Source organism: Schistocerca gregaria, chromosome 1 (genome assembly GCF_023897955.1).
Source record: "Schistocerca gregaria isolate iqSchGreg1 chromosome 1, iqSchGreg1.2, whole genome shotgun sequence".
Classification (NCBI taxonomy): Eukaryota; Metazoa; Arthropoda; class Insecta; order Orthoptera; family Acrididae; genus Schistocerca; species Schistocerca gregaria.
The window spans coordinates 139,350,947-139,367,840 of record NC_064920.1 but is presented as its reverse complement, the minus strand read 5'-3'; the positions used below and the strand labels follow the sequence as shown (position 1 = coordinate 139,367,840).

General features: G+C 44.3%; 1 protein-coding gene across 1 annotated transcript in view; it reads right to left on the bottom strand.

Moving 5' to 3' along the window:
• Positions 1-16,201, bottom strand: part of LOC126334784 (odorant receptor coreceptor-like) — a 73,019-nt gene extending 56,818 nt beyond the window's left edge. Inside the window, exons 1-3 of the mRNA XM_049997431.1 lie at positions 15,935-16,201; positions 10,037-10,225; positions 1,744-2,243 (exon numbers count right to left, since the gene is read on the bottom strand). Of these exons, the coding sequence (XP_049853388.1) occupies positions 1,744-2,243; positions 10,037-10,225; positions 15,935-16,201 (956 nt within the window). The remainder of the gene's footprint in view (positions 1-1,743; positions 2,244-10,036; positions 10,226-15,934) is intronic.
• Between the last annotated feature and the right edge of the window lie 693 nt (positions 16,202-16,894).

Below are 16,894 nucleotides of genomic sequence, written 5' to 3'. Positions count from 1 at the left end.
GAGCCCTGACCTTGCCCCCTCGGGCTTCCGCTTGTTTGGGCTATTAAAGAATGCCGTTCGTGGAAGACATTTTGAGGACGATGAGGAGGAGATTCACACAGTGAAGCACGGGATCCGCCAGCAGGACAGCGATTGGTACTGACAGGGCAGACACGCCCTTGTATCGCGCTGAAGGAAGGCCACAAAACGGGATGGAGATTACTTGGAAAAATAGGGTGTGTAGATAAAATTCCAATCCCAAAGAAAACAGGAGTTGACAGATGTGAAAATTACCGAACTATCAGTTTAATAAGTCACGGCTGCAAAATACTAACACGAATTCTTTACAGACTTATGGAAAAACTGGTAGAAGCCGACCTCGGGGAAGATCGGTTTGGATTCCATAGAAATGTTGGAACAAGTGAGGCAATACTGACCCTACTACTTATCTTAGAAGATAGATTGAGGAAAGGCGAACCTACGTTTCTAGACTTAGAGAAAGTTTTTGACAATGTTGACTGGAATACACTCTTTCAAATTCTGCAGGTGGCAGGGGTAAAATACAGGGAGCCGGAATACACTCTTTCAAATTCTGCCGGTGGCAGGGGTAAAAGACAGGGAACGAAAGGCTATTTACAATTTGTACAGAAACCAGATAACAGCCATAAGAGTTGAGGGGCATGAAAGGGAAGCAGTGGTTGGGGAGTGAAACAGTGTTGTAGCCTATCCCCCATGTTATTCAATCTGTATATTGAGCAATCAGTAAAGGAAACAAAAGAAATATTTGGAGTAGGTGTTAAAATCTATGGAGAAAAAATAAAAACTTTGAGGTTCTCCGATGACATTGTAATTCTGTCAAAAACAGCAAAGGACTTGGAAGAGCAGTTGAACGGAATGGACAGTGTCTTGAAAGGAGGGTATAAGATTAACATCATCAAAAGCAAAATGAGGATAATGGAATGTAGTCGAATTAGCTCTGGTGATGCTGAGGGAATTAGAATAGGAAATGAGACACTTAAACTAGTATAATTATGAGATGTGCTATTTGGGGATCAAAATAAGTAATGGTCGAAGTAGAGAGGATGGAAAATGCAGACTGGCAATGGCAAGGAAAGCGTTTCTGGAGAAGAGAAATTCGTTAAAATCGAGTTAGATTTAAATGTCACGAAGTCGCTTCTGAAAGTATTTGTATGGAACGTAGCCATGTATGGAAGTGAAACATTGACGATAAATAGTTTGGACAAGAAGAGAATAGAAGCTTTCGAAACGTGGTGCTACAGAAGAAGGCTGAATATTAGATGGGTAGATCACATAACTAATGAGGAGGTATTTATCAGAATTGGGGAGAAGAGGAGCTTGTGGCACAACTTGACTAGAAGAAGGGATCGGTTGGTAGGACATGTTGTGAGACATCGACGGATCACCAATTTAGTGCTGGAGGGCAGCGTGGAGGATAAAAATTGTAGAGGGAGACAAGAGATGAATACACCAAGCAGATTCAGAAGGATGTAGGTTGCAGTGGGTACTGGGAGATGAAGAAGCTTGCACAGGATAGAGTAGAATGGAGAGATGCATCAAACCAGTCTCTGAACTGATGACCATAAGAACAACGGATAAAACTCTATTCTTTTGTGTTTGTAATTCTCGTTATGTTCAATAACGAATTGTCGAAGAAAAAGAATGCAATGCATTACTTTTTGGGCAACCCTCGTATTTCATTCAGATTCCTTAGACAGTAGGTGTGTGTGTCAGTGAACTACTTACTCTATGATCAGCTGATGATGTCGTATGTTGCCAACTAACTGGTCATACATATCATCTGAAATCCTCTGCGTTGTACTATCGACCGGCACATCTGAAACCGTGAACGTCTCGGAAAACCTGCGGCGGCGCCGTCGTACTGCAGGGAGAGCGGAGTCACCGATGGGTGTATCTTCGCGTCTCTCAGAGCCGGTCTCAGCGATGAACACAGCTGCGACGTTGTCGTTGAGCACCTGCAGCTCTGCGACTACCAGGAGGATGAGGTCGATGAAGAAGACGTCGACGCAGAGCAGCACCTGGGAGGAGACGGTGAGGCAGAGCGTCTCGAACAGGTAGAGCAGCTCGTAGCCGGGGGAGCGCTGCGCGTTGGGCGGCAGCCACGTGGGCAGCGGCGTCTTGGCGGGCGGCAGCGTCGCGTTGAGCTCGTCGGGGGAGGAGGGGGAGGCGTCGCCGGAGACCACAGGGGCGCACACCCAGCCGCACAGCGCCACCGCCGTCATGCCCTGCAACCAAACGGTTTAAATGGCTCTGAGCCCTATGGGACTTAACTGCTGTGGTCATCAGTCCCCTAGAATTTATAACTGCTTAAACCTAACTAAGGACGTCACACACACCCATGCCCGAGGCGGGATTCGAACCTGCGACCGTAGAGGTAGCGCGGTTCCAGACTGTAGCGCCTAGAAGCTGCAGCCTAGCAACCGTACTCTCTGAGCGACACTGAAATCAACTACGTGTTGGGTCATTCACTGCTTGTTTTCAGTTCGATTATTAAGAATAACGGTCTACAGGTGGTAACAGCAGCCTCTAAAGCATTGATTCCCAACCAGGAGGTAATTTCCTCCTGAGGGATCAAATGAAATTTCCTGAGGGGTAAAAACTAAACGATTCGATTCCGTTTCAGTCACGAAACTATTTTCAAAAGGTCATCACTATTATCACAATTTTGTAAGACTCTAATATTAGATCATATGCACTACTGGCCATGAAAATTGCTATACAAAGAAGAAATCCAGATGATAAACGGGTATTCATTGGACAAGTATATTATACTAGAACTGACATGCGATAACATTTTCACGCAGTTTGTGCAGCTGCCCATGCACGTTCAACACGATACCACAGTTCATGAACAGTAGTGAGTGGCGTATTGTGACGAGCCAGTTTCTCGGCCACCATTGACCAGACGTTTTCAGTTGGTGAGAGATCTGAAGAATGTGCTGGCCAGGGCAGCAGGCGAAGATTTTCTTTATCAGAAACGGCGGTACACTGCCTGCAACATGGGGTCGTGCATTATCCTGCTGAAATGTAAGGTTACGCTGGGATCGAATGAAGGGTAGAGCCACGGGTCGTAACACATCTGAAATGTAGCGTGCACTGTTGAAAATGCCGTCAATGCGAACAAAAGGTGACCGAGACGTGTAACCAATGGCACCCCATACCACCACGCCGGGTGATACGAAGACACGCTTCCATTGTGCGTTCAACGCGGTGTCGCCAAACACGGATGCAACCATCACGATGCCGTAAATAGAACCTGGATTCATCCGAAAAAATGGTGTTTGGCCTTTCATGCACCCAGATTCGTCGTTGAGTACACCACCACTGGCACTCCTGTCTGTGATGCAGCGTCAAGGGCAACCGCACCCATGATCTCAGAGCTGACAGTCCATGTTGCTGCAAGTGTCGTCGAACTGTTCGTGCAGATGGTTGTTGTCTTGTAAACGTCCCCATCTGTTGACTCAGGGATAGAGACGTGGCTGCACTATCCGTTACAGCCATGCGGATAAGATGCCTGACATTTCGACTGCTAGTGATACGAGGCCGTTGGGATCCAGCACGGCGTTCCGTATTACCCCCCTGAACCCACCGATTCCATATTCTGCTAACAGTCATTGGTTCTCGACCAACGCGTGCAGTAATATCGCGATACGATAAACCGCTGTCGCGATAGGCTACAATCAGACCTTTATCAAAGTCGGAAACGTGATGGTACGCATTTCTCCTCCTTACACGAGGCATCACAACGATTCAACAGGCAACGCCGGTCAACTGCTGTTTGTGTATGAGAACACGGTTGCAAACTTTCCTCATGTCAGCCGTGTGTGAATGCTCTGAAAAGCTAATCATTTGTATTTCACAGCATCTTCTTCCTTTCGGTTAAATTTCGCGCCTGTAGTACGTTTCTTCGTAGTGTAGCAATTTTTATGGCCGGTAGTGTATGTTATCAATAATTACTTTTTCTCGGTTAGTAGCATTAATCCGGCTTAGGTTACAAGTTCCTCACATTCAGTGGTGGTAGTGTGGACAAAAACGAGAAATTATCTCATGTACACGTCGGCTCTAAACTGCATTCATGAGCTATGACCGTTCATTCATCTTCGCCAGTGTGAAATACATATCCCCCAATACATGTAGCTCTTTCACAAAGCGTAACTACGTATTTCTTGTGCTTCGTCCCATACAGGGTGGTCGGAAATTCCCGTTACAGACTTCTAGGACTTGTAGTGGGGAATGAATACATCGTATTCCATGTCCGGAAATGTCATCCAACGAGACTACAGAACGTCAAGCTATAGTGGAGGGCGTCTGTAAATGTACGTATGCTCGGGGTGATTCCGTGATGATGTTACAGACTTACTAGGACGATGGAGAATGATAAATGTATTAATTTAAGGTAAGGATCCCTGTACCGGAAATGAGAGTCGAAAGTTATAAACGAAAACCGTTCTCATACCTCTGACAATTGCTTACATGTACCGGTTCTTGTGCTGCGAAGAGTGTAGGGTTGGTAACTTTCAGTGGTGCTAGTGTGGACAAAAACGAGAAATTATGTCCTGTACACGTCAGCTCTAAACTGCATACATGAGCTATGACCGTTCATTCATCTTCGCCAATGTGAAATACATATCCCCCAATACATGTAGCTCATTCACAAAGCGTAACTACGTAAGTTTTTCAGCAGTAAACTACACATTTTTTTATAACCAACTGCAAGAAAGAAAATGGTCTGCTGTGTTGTGCTACAAAACTGTACGGTTTTGTTTCCTCTTATTTCCAGTTTTAATTATGACAGTGCGGCATTTGAAACATTAGACAATTTGTTTCTCCACAAATTGTATTCACAATGGTGTTTCTTTTGTGGCTTATTAGCTTATAATTAGAATACTACTACAGAATTTAAATTTGCAGAAACAATAAACAAGACTCAACGTCAGAGAGGGAGGCGGAAAAGGACCTGGACAGAGGAGTGAGAATAATTTTACGTAGTGGAAATGATGGCGTAAATGCCGTGTGGCTAGGGCCTCCCGACGGATAGACCGTTAGCCGGGTGCAAATCTTTCGATTTGACGCCACTTCGGCGACTTGCGCGTCGATGAGGATGAAATGATGATGGTAAGGACAACACATGTGCCTTCTGTTTTAGCTAATGATGAGACGTGTGTGTCTAGGGTTTTTAAGTTTTGTGATGTGTCTGGACTCTGGCCTAAAATTTTAGGCTGTAGGTTGTAGTGTATTGCAGAGTCGCTGACTCCTCCCCTTTTTTCCTTGCGGTCAGCCAGCCACTTCCATCTGCTACATTGTTTTAGCTTCCTCTATCATTTTCTTCCTGTGTTGTCCATGTTTTACTGCTGACGCTCTGCTTCATCCCACGCTTTGGTGTGGGTGAGCACATGTTTTTCAACGATTGTTACCCATGTTTTCTGTTCCGTTTTATAGTCCTGTTCTGGGATTTTTCTTGACACCCGTCTCACTAAGTTACTGAACGGGCGCTGAAGACCTTGCTGTCGTGCGCCAAAAACCCCTCTACTACTACTACTACTACTACTGAGCGCAGAAAATCTCCGACCCAGCCGGGAATCGAACCCAGAGCGTTAGGTATGACAAAACGTCGCGCTGACCACTCAGCTACCAGGGCCGGACGAGTGGAAATAATGAAATAGATATAGAGAAGGAATAGGAGAAGATGGAGACAGAGAGGAGGACGAGATGATGGAGAAAGAGATGGGAGGAGAAGATGAACAGAAGCAGAAGGGAAAAGGGGATTAGGAGGTATATTCAATTCCCATTCATCTTTTCTCTTATCTTTCCTTTCCATTTATTATTGACTTACAGCAACGTGAAGCTGTGTACTGCTAGATAAAATGATAGTAATGATACTGACGCAGTAATTTTTGTAGGGGTGATGGTACAGAAAAGTAATGCAGACTTCTTATCATCCATCACATCAACTCTAATACTACTAACAGGCTGTACCTAGGATCTATAGCCTCCTACCTTTTTGATCTCCGGCTCTCCTCAATTCTCCAGTTCCTTCGGACATGTCCGAAAGAACAGACACCACGCATTCATGTAAATGATTCACTTGATGGTTAATGGATCGACAACTTTCAGTGCTGATGCACATTTGCTTTCGACCTCGCGTGGAAATATAAAATTAGAGAGCATAGACAGGAACTGAAGATAGGTGGTGCTAGGTGTGAATCTGAGTTGGCTGGGAAGCGCCCTAGGATAGTCCGCGCATTTACGATCTGGTTGGCACGGTGACAACGGATCGGATATATTTCGCCCGACTACCTGTCTCCCATAAGTGAACGTTAATATTTCAAATCCAGACCGACACCCGGAAACTTCAAAGAGATCTTGGATTCGAGTCCCGCTCTGGTACAAATTTTCACTTGTCATCGCTGACTCCGCACAAAGTTCTGATGCAACTGATGCCATTTCCTTCCATTCCCCCCCCCCCCCCCCTTCCCCCACCCGTCAATTTACTCTGTGAATTGAAACGGAAAGAATCCTCACAAAATCTACACTCCTGGAAATGGAAAAAAGAACACATTGACATCGGTGTGTCAGACCACCATTCTTGCTCCGGACACTGCGAGAGGGCTGTACAAGCAATGATCACACGCACGGCACAGCGGACACCAGGAACCGCGGTGTTGGCCGTCGAATGGCGCTACCTGCGCAGCATTTGTGCACCGCCGCCGTCAGTGTCAGCCAGTTTGCCGTGGCATACGGAGCTCCATCGCAGTCTTTAACACTGGTAGCATGCCGCGACAGCGTGGACGTGAACCGTATGTGCAGTTGACAGACTTTGAGCGAAGGCGTATAGTGGGTAGGCGGGAGGCCGGGTGGACGTACCACCGAATTGCTCAACACGTGGGGCGTGAGGTCTCCACAGTACATCGATGTTGTCGCCAGTGGTCGGCGGAAGGAGCACGTGCCCGTCGACCTGGGACCGGACCGCAGCGACGCACGGATGCACGCCAAGACCGTAGGATCCTACGCAGTGCCGTAGGGGACCGCACCGCCACTTCCCAGCAAATTAGGGACACTGTTGCTCCTGGGGTATCGGCGAGGACCATTCGCAACCGTCTCCATGAAGCTGGGCTACGGTCCCGCACAGCATTAGGCCGTCTTCCGCTCACGCCCCAACATCTTGCAGCCCGCCTCCAGTGGTGTCGCGACAGGCGTGAATGGAGGGACGAATGGAGACGTGTCGTCTTCAGCGATGAGAGTCGCTTCTGCCTTGGTGCCAATGATGGTCGTATGCATGTTTGGCGCCGTGCAGGTGAGCGCCACAATCAGAACTGCATACGACCGAGGCACGCAGGGCCAACACCCGGCATCATGGTGTGGGGAGCGATCCCGTACACTGGCCGTACACCTCTGGTGATCGTTGAGGGGACACTGCATAGTGCACAGTACATCCAAACCGTCATCGAACCCATCGTTATACCATTCCTAGACTGGCAAGGGAACTTGCTGTTCCAATAGGACAATGCACGTCCGCATGCATCCCGTGCCACCCAACGTGCTCTAGAAGGTGTAAGTCAACTACACTGGCCAGCAAGATCTCCGGATCTGTCCCCCATTGAGCATGTTTGGGACTGGATGAAGCGTCGTCTCACGCGGTCTGCAGGTCCAGCACGAACGCTGGTCCAACTGAGGCGCCAGGTGGAAATGGCATGGCAAGCCGTTCCACAGGACTACATCCAGCATCTCTACGATCGTCTCCATGGGAGAATAGCAGCCTGCATTGCTGCGAAAGGTGGATATACACTGTACTAGTGCCTACATCGTGCATGCTCTGTTGCCTGTGTCTATGTGCCTGTGGTTCTGTCAGTGTGATCATGTGATGTATCTGACCCCAGGAATGTGTCAATAAAGTTTCCCCTTCCTGGGCCAATGAATTCACGGTGTTCATATTTCAATTTCCAGGAGTGTAGTTGCATTTTTCGATAGCACTGTGCCGTGCTGGCCCCGGCTTATGCGTTGGTATAAACCTTGACTGTTACTCTGCATTAGGTTTCCCGCGGTTATTGCGGTTATGCCGTGATTCTTCCTCTTCCTACGTGTGACAGCAGCGGTGTGTATCGATATTCGCACCTTGTACTATCTTTGGTCTGGTGCTTATAGTTTCCGGCCAGCCGGTGTGCGGCAGTCGGTCTGTCGGCGGGATCAGTCAGGAATACTCCGCACGGCTCAGTGGGCAGGGCCAGCTGGCGGTCTCTACGCAGTGTCGGAGTGTGTGGGAGCTGTTCCGATTGCTACGAGGTTCGTGGCTCACTGACCCAGCACATCACAGTTGAGGGGCGATTTAATTACCAAACCCAGACTGTTAACATTGTGCCGTTGGCTTTCATGGTTGGCTGTAGGGGTATTCCCGTGAGCAACAGCGAGTGTTCGAGTTGGCGAACGTTTGGTCACCACCCGGTGGAGTTTAGCTGTATTTTGGTTATTTGAAGTCCAAGTGTACCACCAGAATTTTCTGCCTTGTTGCTGTTGGCGTTCCTGTTACCTGACCTGGCCGCTGACGTAAAATTCAGGCAGTGTCCTCTCCTCACCGTGTTGTGGCTGTCCAACACATGTGTGAACTGTTGACAGCTTATGCATACTTGGTTGTGGGCGGCTACGCCTTTTACGTTTTGGCTTTGGAGTTCCTCGTGCACTGGTTGGGTGAAAAGCAAGTCGTCTTGTCGGTGGGTTCGTTGACTGTGTCTTGGTTGGGCTGCCGGCGGATCGGATATATTTCGGCCGACTACCTGTCTCCTCTAAGTGAACGTTAATATTTCAAGACCAGACCGACCCCCGGAAACTTCAGAGCGCCACTGGCTGTACTTAGTTTCCTTATTCGTGTATGATTGGGTATTTTAATGGCTTATAGCTGATGGTTTGAATTTGTATGCTTTTAGTTGGGTTTTAAATAATGGGCCTTCAGCCGCTTTGAAATTGAAAGTTCCTTACTTGTCAAGTCTTACACATTTGGGCCTTTAGCCTCATTTGAAATATTTTTTGGATAAAGCTTTGGGCCTTCTGCCTTTTGAAAATTTATTGTATTTGTGTTTTTCAATTACGGGCCTTCAGCCGGTTTAAAATTTAAATTCCTTACTTGTTAAATCTTAGGTTGTTTGGGCCTTCAGCCTGTGTAAAATATTGTTTAAAGATAAAGCTTTGGGCCTTCTGCCTACTAAAAACAATTTTCGGCCTTCAGTCATTTTTAAATTGAAGTTCTTGTCTCTCAAGTATCAGACTGTGTGGGGCCTTCGGCCTAATTGAAGATAAGGTCTTCTGCCTTGTGTTCTCTTTTAAAATAAATTTTACCTGCAGTCTTAAAACATGGGCCTTCAGCCGTTTTTAAATTAAACTTGTTTGCTTTTCAAGTGTTAGATTTGTTGCGCCTTCAGCCAAGTTATAGAACTTACTTCTGTGAGGCCTCCTGCCTTCTAAATATTCAGTTTTGAGCCTGTATTTTAAGTTAATGGCTTTCAGCCGTTTTTAAATTTCAGTGGTTGTGCCCTTAAGGCACAAAGTAGCGTGGCCAATTCAGCCTGTAACTAAGTTCAAAAATTTTTGCTGTTTTGTTTCGACAACTAAATAAAGTTATGTGTGTGGTGTAACTGACAGCCCCCTTTCGGCCCCTTTCCACAATTCCATCTACCTGTTCTGTCCTGCGGATTTAAGGAGGGCGCTTCAAGCACCACATTTCACATTCTTTCCGGTTTCTCTTCTCTAGCTTACTAGTGGTGTGGTCCACCTTTCACTTTTACACAGCGGAGCGTTCCAAAAATATACTATCACGAGATTGCTCCACATCTGCATGTGAGTATCTGATAGCAGCAGAGGTCTTTTACAGGACAAAGCTTTCTTCAGCTGCGCAAATCTGCATCTGATATCGTCAATGGGACCGTACCAAGCACCAACGGCTTAGTACGGTATGTGGAAGGCGAGGACGTTGCACTGGACAGTAAATTGGAATGTCAGCAGTGTGCGCGTGTTTTGTCTGGGTACGTGCCTGCATGTAGAGGAAGACGGCGTCTGCGCGCATCCGGTAGGCCGCTCTGGTGTCGGTACGTCCGCCTCCGCCCCCACATCCGCCCCCGCCGCCCCCAGCCGCAGCCTGCTCGCCGTGAGCTGCCCGCACCGTCGCCACCATCCGCAACAGCCGGTGCACGCTGCTCTGCTGCGCCACGAAGCAGCCCGCCTGTCGTAGGCAAATTAAGTAGAGAAAACATGAGAAATGACTAGCAGAGAAAATAAAAGAGAAGCCCATCAACGCCGAAGATATCGTTGATGAGGCTTGGGAGCAAATCGATGAAAGTATTCAAGCAGTAGCTCAAGAAGATCTAGGTACACGAAATATAAAGTAAGAGAGGAAAAGAAACAGAACACCAAAGAAATGTGTGAAAAATAAGTGTGCCTATTTTAAAAATAAAACACTCAAAACACAAGAGTCTTACTAACATTACAAAAGAAATCGCAATGAGAGAAAATAACTAGTGAATCGAAACTTCCTGGCAGATCAAAACTGTGTGACCGAGACTCGAACTCAGGACCTTTGCCTTTCGTGGGCATGTACTCTACCACTGGCAAAAGTAGCGTTGCGAGGACGGGGCGTGAGTAGTGCTTGGTTAGCTCAGATATTAGAGCACTTTCCCACGAAAGGTAAAAGGTCCCATGTTCAAGTCTCGGTCCGGCACACAGTTTTAATCTGCCAGGAAGTTTCATATCAGCACACACTCCGCTGCAGAGGGAAAATCTCATTCTGATAACTAATGAATCGTTTTAAACTGGAATACTGATAAATCTTTTATGAAAATTTAGAACATGATTTATAAGGTTTACAGAAGAGAATTTGAAGAATGATACGACAACAGAAGAAAGAATTAAATGAAATTTTGTAAGATAGTGACACACATGAGGAATCATTGGTTAAATGTTTAACAGAGTTCTGTAAAGATAAAAAATCATCAGAAAACAAAGAGAAACCAGAGATCAATACACACTGAGTTCCACAAGAAAGTGTAGGCCTAAATCTGTTACAGACTGCGGAAATACCTAAAAGTTAATCTAATCACCGCCATTATCGATTATAGCTTGCCGCCTTACCCCTCTCTCCGGTAAATCATCTCAGTTTCCAACCACTTAATATCGTTTGACCCATCTCGCAACTAATGTCTTTGACTTTCTAAGAATTTTAGCAGCAGCGTCATATGAGAGCTTTAGTCTCTTTGGAAGATTTACAAGGAAAACTGCCTCGTGACGCTTCTTATATTTTGCACTCATTTTAAACTGCAACAGACAAAACAAAACTTTTAACTCTCACGCTGTTCATCTATGCACTGTGCAAAAGCGTACTGATTACATATTCGACAACACTCCCAGAAATGGCGCTGCGGGCGTTACATTTACAATTATGGTGTACACTTCCTCGTGGGACTGACTGAAAGTAAATGATGAGATGGCTGTTTCACATGCAAGGGTAAAAGAAACAGTAACTCTCTTAAAAATAAGAAGTCTTCAGAGAAAGATAGGATTCGCAAGAATTACTGAAGTGTGGAGGAGATCACTAACTGAACAACTAACCAAGTTGATTGACAATGTTATAACTGTTAATAAAATTCCAAACGATTAGAGAATTAGTACTACAGCTCTCATGTACCAAAAATGAGAAGAAAGACCCATCGAAGTACAGAGAAATAAATCTACTGAAATGAGTATTACTCATAACAAAAATAATAGGGCATAAAATAAAAGTATTGCAACCCTTCCACAGGAGCAGAATGGTTTTAAATCCGGTAGGTCATGTAGAGATGCGGTATTCATTTTTAGACAGGTTGTAGCGAAGTCCAAGGAATACAACAGAACACCTTGTCTTTCCTTTATTGATTTACAGAAGGCTTTTGATAGGATTCGGTTACAAGTCTTTTCAACCTGCTCTACAATCGAGGCTATCGTTCCAACTTAATAAAAACAGCTGAAGGTATTTATTCCAATAACTACTTCTAGCTGAACATTGTTTCCAGGCTAACTAGTTGCATAGCAGTTAACAGTGGTATTAGGCAAGGTGACTCTTTTAGCCCGCTACTTTTTAATATAGTCATGGATGAAGTAATGGAGTAGATACTGGTTAGTAGTGCTTATAGAGTAGGGGACACAGAAATAAAAACCATTTGTTACGCTGACGATGCAGTTCTACTGGTGAACAGCGAAATGCAGAAACATTTACATATATTTCACGTGGCAGGTGAAAACCTAAATATGGTTGCATTAACTCAAAACTCAAATGTATGACAACTGTAGATCCAATTAGATGCCAACACGAAGTGGATAGAATTAATTATGCAACAGGTAATGGCATTTAATATCTTGGTATTGAACTGCCCAGCAATGAAAATGTCCAAGTTGAAGTAAGATAACAAGCAACAAAAGCAAAGGAAATGGAATGGTATTTAAATGGTACTGTTTGGAAAAAACAAGCATATAGGAAAAGATGCAAAGGCAAGACTATACAAAATGACCTACTCAGCTGAGACAAGACTGGAAACATCAAAAGCAAAGAGACTTTTGAAACAACGTGAAAGAAAACTCTGCTGAGAACCATAGGGAAGATGCTGAGACATACTGTAGAAAGAGAAGTGAAAGGATTAGAAAAGGATGTAAACTGGACTCCGTTACTGAGTGAGTGCACATGACAAACCATGAATGGAACGAACACACAGACAGGATGGATGAAAGAAAAATTGTGAGAATCGTGGAAAAACAAATCACCAGCTGGTAAAAGAAATATGGCCGTCCAAGGAAAAGATGGAGCGACAGCCTTAGGATAGACTTGGGGGTAATGGAGGAAACAGGCTTTAGCCTAGGAAGAAAAGAAAAGGAAAGATAGATAATGTTTCTAGTCCCAGACTTCCAAACAGATGCGAAGTACTAGGAATGCTGTAGGTTCTCTTCAAATCTGAAGAATAATAATGGTACAAGTTAGAACTACGAGGGTTGGAACATTAATAGTGGCAACTATTTATTTACAGCTCGTACAAAATAGATACGTGTTTCAAAGTTTTACTGACCTTCAAAGTAGACACCAGCGTTGTGTATAACATGTTGCCAGCGATGTGGAAGTCGTGGGATACTATTAGCAGTGCCACTTGTGTTGACAATTCGAGCGGAGTGGTCTATTGCTTGACGAATGTGTAGCAGTTCTGAAGAGAATGCCATGAAGGGTTTCCTTCAGTTTAGAAATAGAGTTAAACTCACGAGGGCTTAAGTCAGGGGAGTGCAGTAGGTGGTATAGCACATAGCAGTCCCATCAGTCAAACAAATCAGTAACAGCTTGCACTGTACGTTCTTGAGAATTGTCCTGTAAAGTGATGGTCAGGTTCTGCAGAATGTGTCATCACTTCTGTCTCTAAGCTGGTCGTAGGTTGCGTTGCAAAAATGAACATTTTACATCTTCAGTATGGTGACTTACGTTTAAAGAGGCGGACAGCATTAAAGATTGCGTTGTACGAAAGCTGTAAAGATTAAACAGGCTGTACCATGGTACGTAAACTTACCTTTAATGTATAGTAGTAAATGATGACTCTGACGGCTCCCGAGATTAAACTGACCTCACAACGGCGCTTGCAATGTCCATGCTATAGTGTATCAAAAGATAATTTGCAACTTCAGAAAACTAAATTTACATTGGAATCGCCTCTTTTATGGATGTGTAGACATCTCATATCTGTACATATGTCTTTTTCAAAAAATATCAATACGTCAGTAAAAATTAAAAAGAAACATTCTAAAAACATTATAAAAATACATATTTAAAAATTTCTTACAAAAATGCATTCCGAACTATGGTTTCTAAAAATATTTCTGTTTGGAAAATACGACAGGTATTTAGTTACTTATCTACAGTGCTACATTAAATAACTGGAAGAACCCATATAAATTAAATTAATTTTATTCGTTTAATGAATTTGCATGTTTTATCTGCAATGTCGATAGTTATCATACTGTCTTGAATCTCACCTAATGTATGTTTAGTTGTTCTCAAATGTTTATTTTAAATATGTATTTTTACAACGTATTTTAAAAGGTTTTTAATTTTTACATAGGTACTCGAATTTTTAAAAAGACAAACAGATATGGGACGTCAACTCACAGGCCCACAAAAGAGTCGGCTACAATGTAAATTTCGTTTTCTCTAGCTATAAATCATCTTTGTATGCACTATGCCGTGGACGTTACAAGTATTATTGTAGTCAATATAATGTTTGGCGCTGCCAGTGTCGTCATTTACTGCTGTATTTTAACTGTACTTTACACGTAAGTTTAACTACTACTGTACTGGCAGTTTAATCTTTAGAGCTGTCAACCAACTTTAAACGTAAGTCACCATACAGGAAATACATACGTAAATTACGTAACCTCATCGTAACTTTTCCAAATTATGTCAATTTATATCTTTCACAGTGCGTATTCTGATGATGCTCTTGTTCATTTGAAGAGCGAAACTGGTAAATGAAAAAATACAAACTGTGACTTGTGGCTGTTTTGCAAAGCTTTTAAATTTAAGCGTTCGGAAGTATTTTCTGAAGCTATTTGATTTACTTTTGAAGGTATTTGATTGACTTCTTGTAGAAGTGATATGTGGACGATAAGTAATTCAGACAAGAAGAGAACTGAAGCTTTTGAAACGAGTGTCCTGAAGGATAGGCAGTTAGCTCGAATTACTAATGAGGATATACTAAATCGAATTGGGGAGGAAAATAACATTTGGGCCACCACTAGATTTCAAGAAGGCCAACATGGGACTCCAATGAAAAGATTCAATTTGGTAATCGACGGAGTTGGGGGGGGGGGGGGGGGGGGGTAGAATTGTAGAGCGAGACCTACACATGAATACAGTGAAGAGGGTAAAATGGATGTGGCAGTTCTTCGGAGATTAAGAGGACTGAATGGGATAGACTAACGTGGAGAACTGCATGAAACCAATCTTAATATTGAAGGCAACAACAACAACAACGACATAGAATGAGGTCGCTTTGAACTTTTGAGGAGACTGGTGACCACTACATCTAAATAAATTGCGGAATTCACAGTTTTGGTCAGATTTACATTATTATACAACAAATTTCATAAATAAACGAGGACTCCTACCCTTCCTAATTAGAGCTGTGCTAGGTTTACAGCTCAGCGTGCTGGATTGCAGTCCTGTACTTGGTTCAAATGGCTCGGAGCACTATGCGACTTAACATCTGTGGTCATCAGTGCCGTAGAACTTAAAACTACTTAAACCTAACTAACGCAAGGACATCAAACACGTCCATGCCTGAAGCAGGATTCGAACCTGCGACCGTAGCGGTCACGCGATTCCAGACTGAAGCGCCTAGAACCGCACGGCCACACCGGCCGGCTAGTTCTGTACTCTCTCATAATAAGAGTGCTGTAGAAAAGCGAAGTATTGAAATTTTTTGTGTAGTTGCATTTGGTCGCTGAATAAGAGACGCATTCTGGTTACTTATCTCTAGATTTTTCTGCAAGAAACAGAAGTAACAAAATTACCCAGTTCCATATTCGTGGGCAAACAATACGTTTCATAACGACTATGAGGAACCTGTTATCGACTGTGCACTTAAAGCTACGCAGCATTCATTGTTTCTAGAAGTTAATTATACACGCGGTCAAGCAGACGCTTTCATGTGTAATTAAATCGTTGTTCTGGTTTCACATACTTCTCATGTGCTTCCGTGTCCTGCAGGTTTCAGAGTGCTTCACAGTCTACACTGATCCTATTGCATAATTAATTGGTGTTTGGACCGGTTATTTAGTAGGAACAGGACCGTTGTAACATTTTACTAGTAATCAACATGTTAGCCCAGTGGGTACAAAGGCACTTACTTTTTAACTTGATGATTTTTACCTTAATCAGCAAAGCGATTGAAGCCATGATGACGAAGATGCAAGAGCTAAGCTCCTCCAGATCGTCTGGCGTGTCCCAGTAGAGCTTGGAGAAGGCAGCGACAGGCATGGAGGCCATCAGGATGAAGCTGAGGCAGCAGCGCGGCAGCACGCAAGCGTCGCAGCTACGACGATCCCGCTGTGCGGGTGGCGTCCAGAGTCCCAGCAGGCGCAGCACGCCGCCGCTGCGACCCACCAGCAGGTGCTTCCGGCCGGTCGCTACCGACATGCCTCCCGCCGCGGATGTCAAACCGCACAGTTGCTGCTGCAACTTACTTTTGTACAGGGTTATTGATAAGTACTTCCAGAATATCAGAAGATGTCTGTGCGAAAGCGACAAGAAATAACGGAAAAATACATGCTGATCGACGGAGCAATTCTCCAGTTATAGATTGGAAGTACGCGCTGTGGTGTAGTTGCCTAGCGCACTACAATTGGAAAGCGTGTCAGGACAAAGCTTTTAATGGAGAGAAATGTGAGATTTACGGCCTTGAAATTACTCAATGTGCGTTAATTTTTTTTAGAATGAAACAGTTCCTAACGGCTAAAGAGGTTTATTGATTTACTGGTAACATGTTTCGACCTCTGTTCTAGGCATCATCAGACCGTTTACTCTGTAAAGACAGTAAATTGAATATGCTTAGAGGAACATAAAGTACACTACTGGTCATTAAAATTGCTACGCAACGAAGATGACGTGCTGCAGACGCGAAATTTAACCGACAGGAAGAAGATACTGTGATATGCAAATGATTAGCTTTCCAGAACATTCACACAAGGTTGAAGCCGGTGGCGACACCTACAACGTGCTGACACGAGGTAAGTTTCAAACCGATTTCTCATATACAAACAGCATTTGACCGGCGTTACCTGGAGAAACGTTGTTGTGATGCTTCGTGTAAGGACGAGAAATGCTTACCAT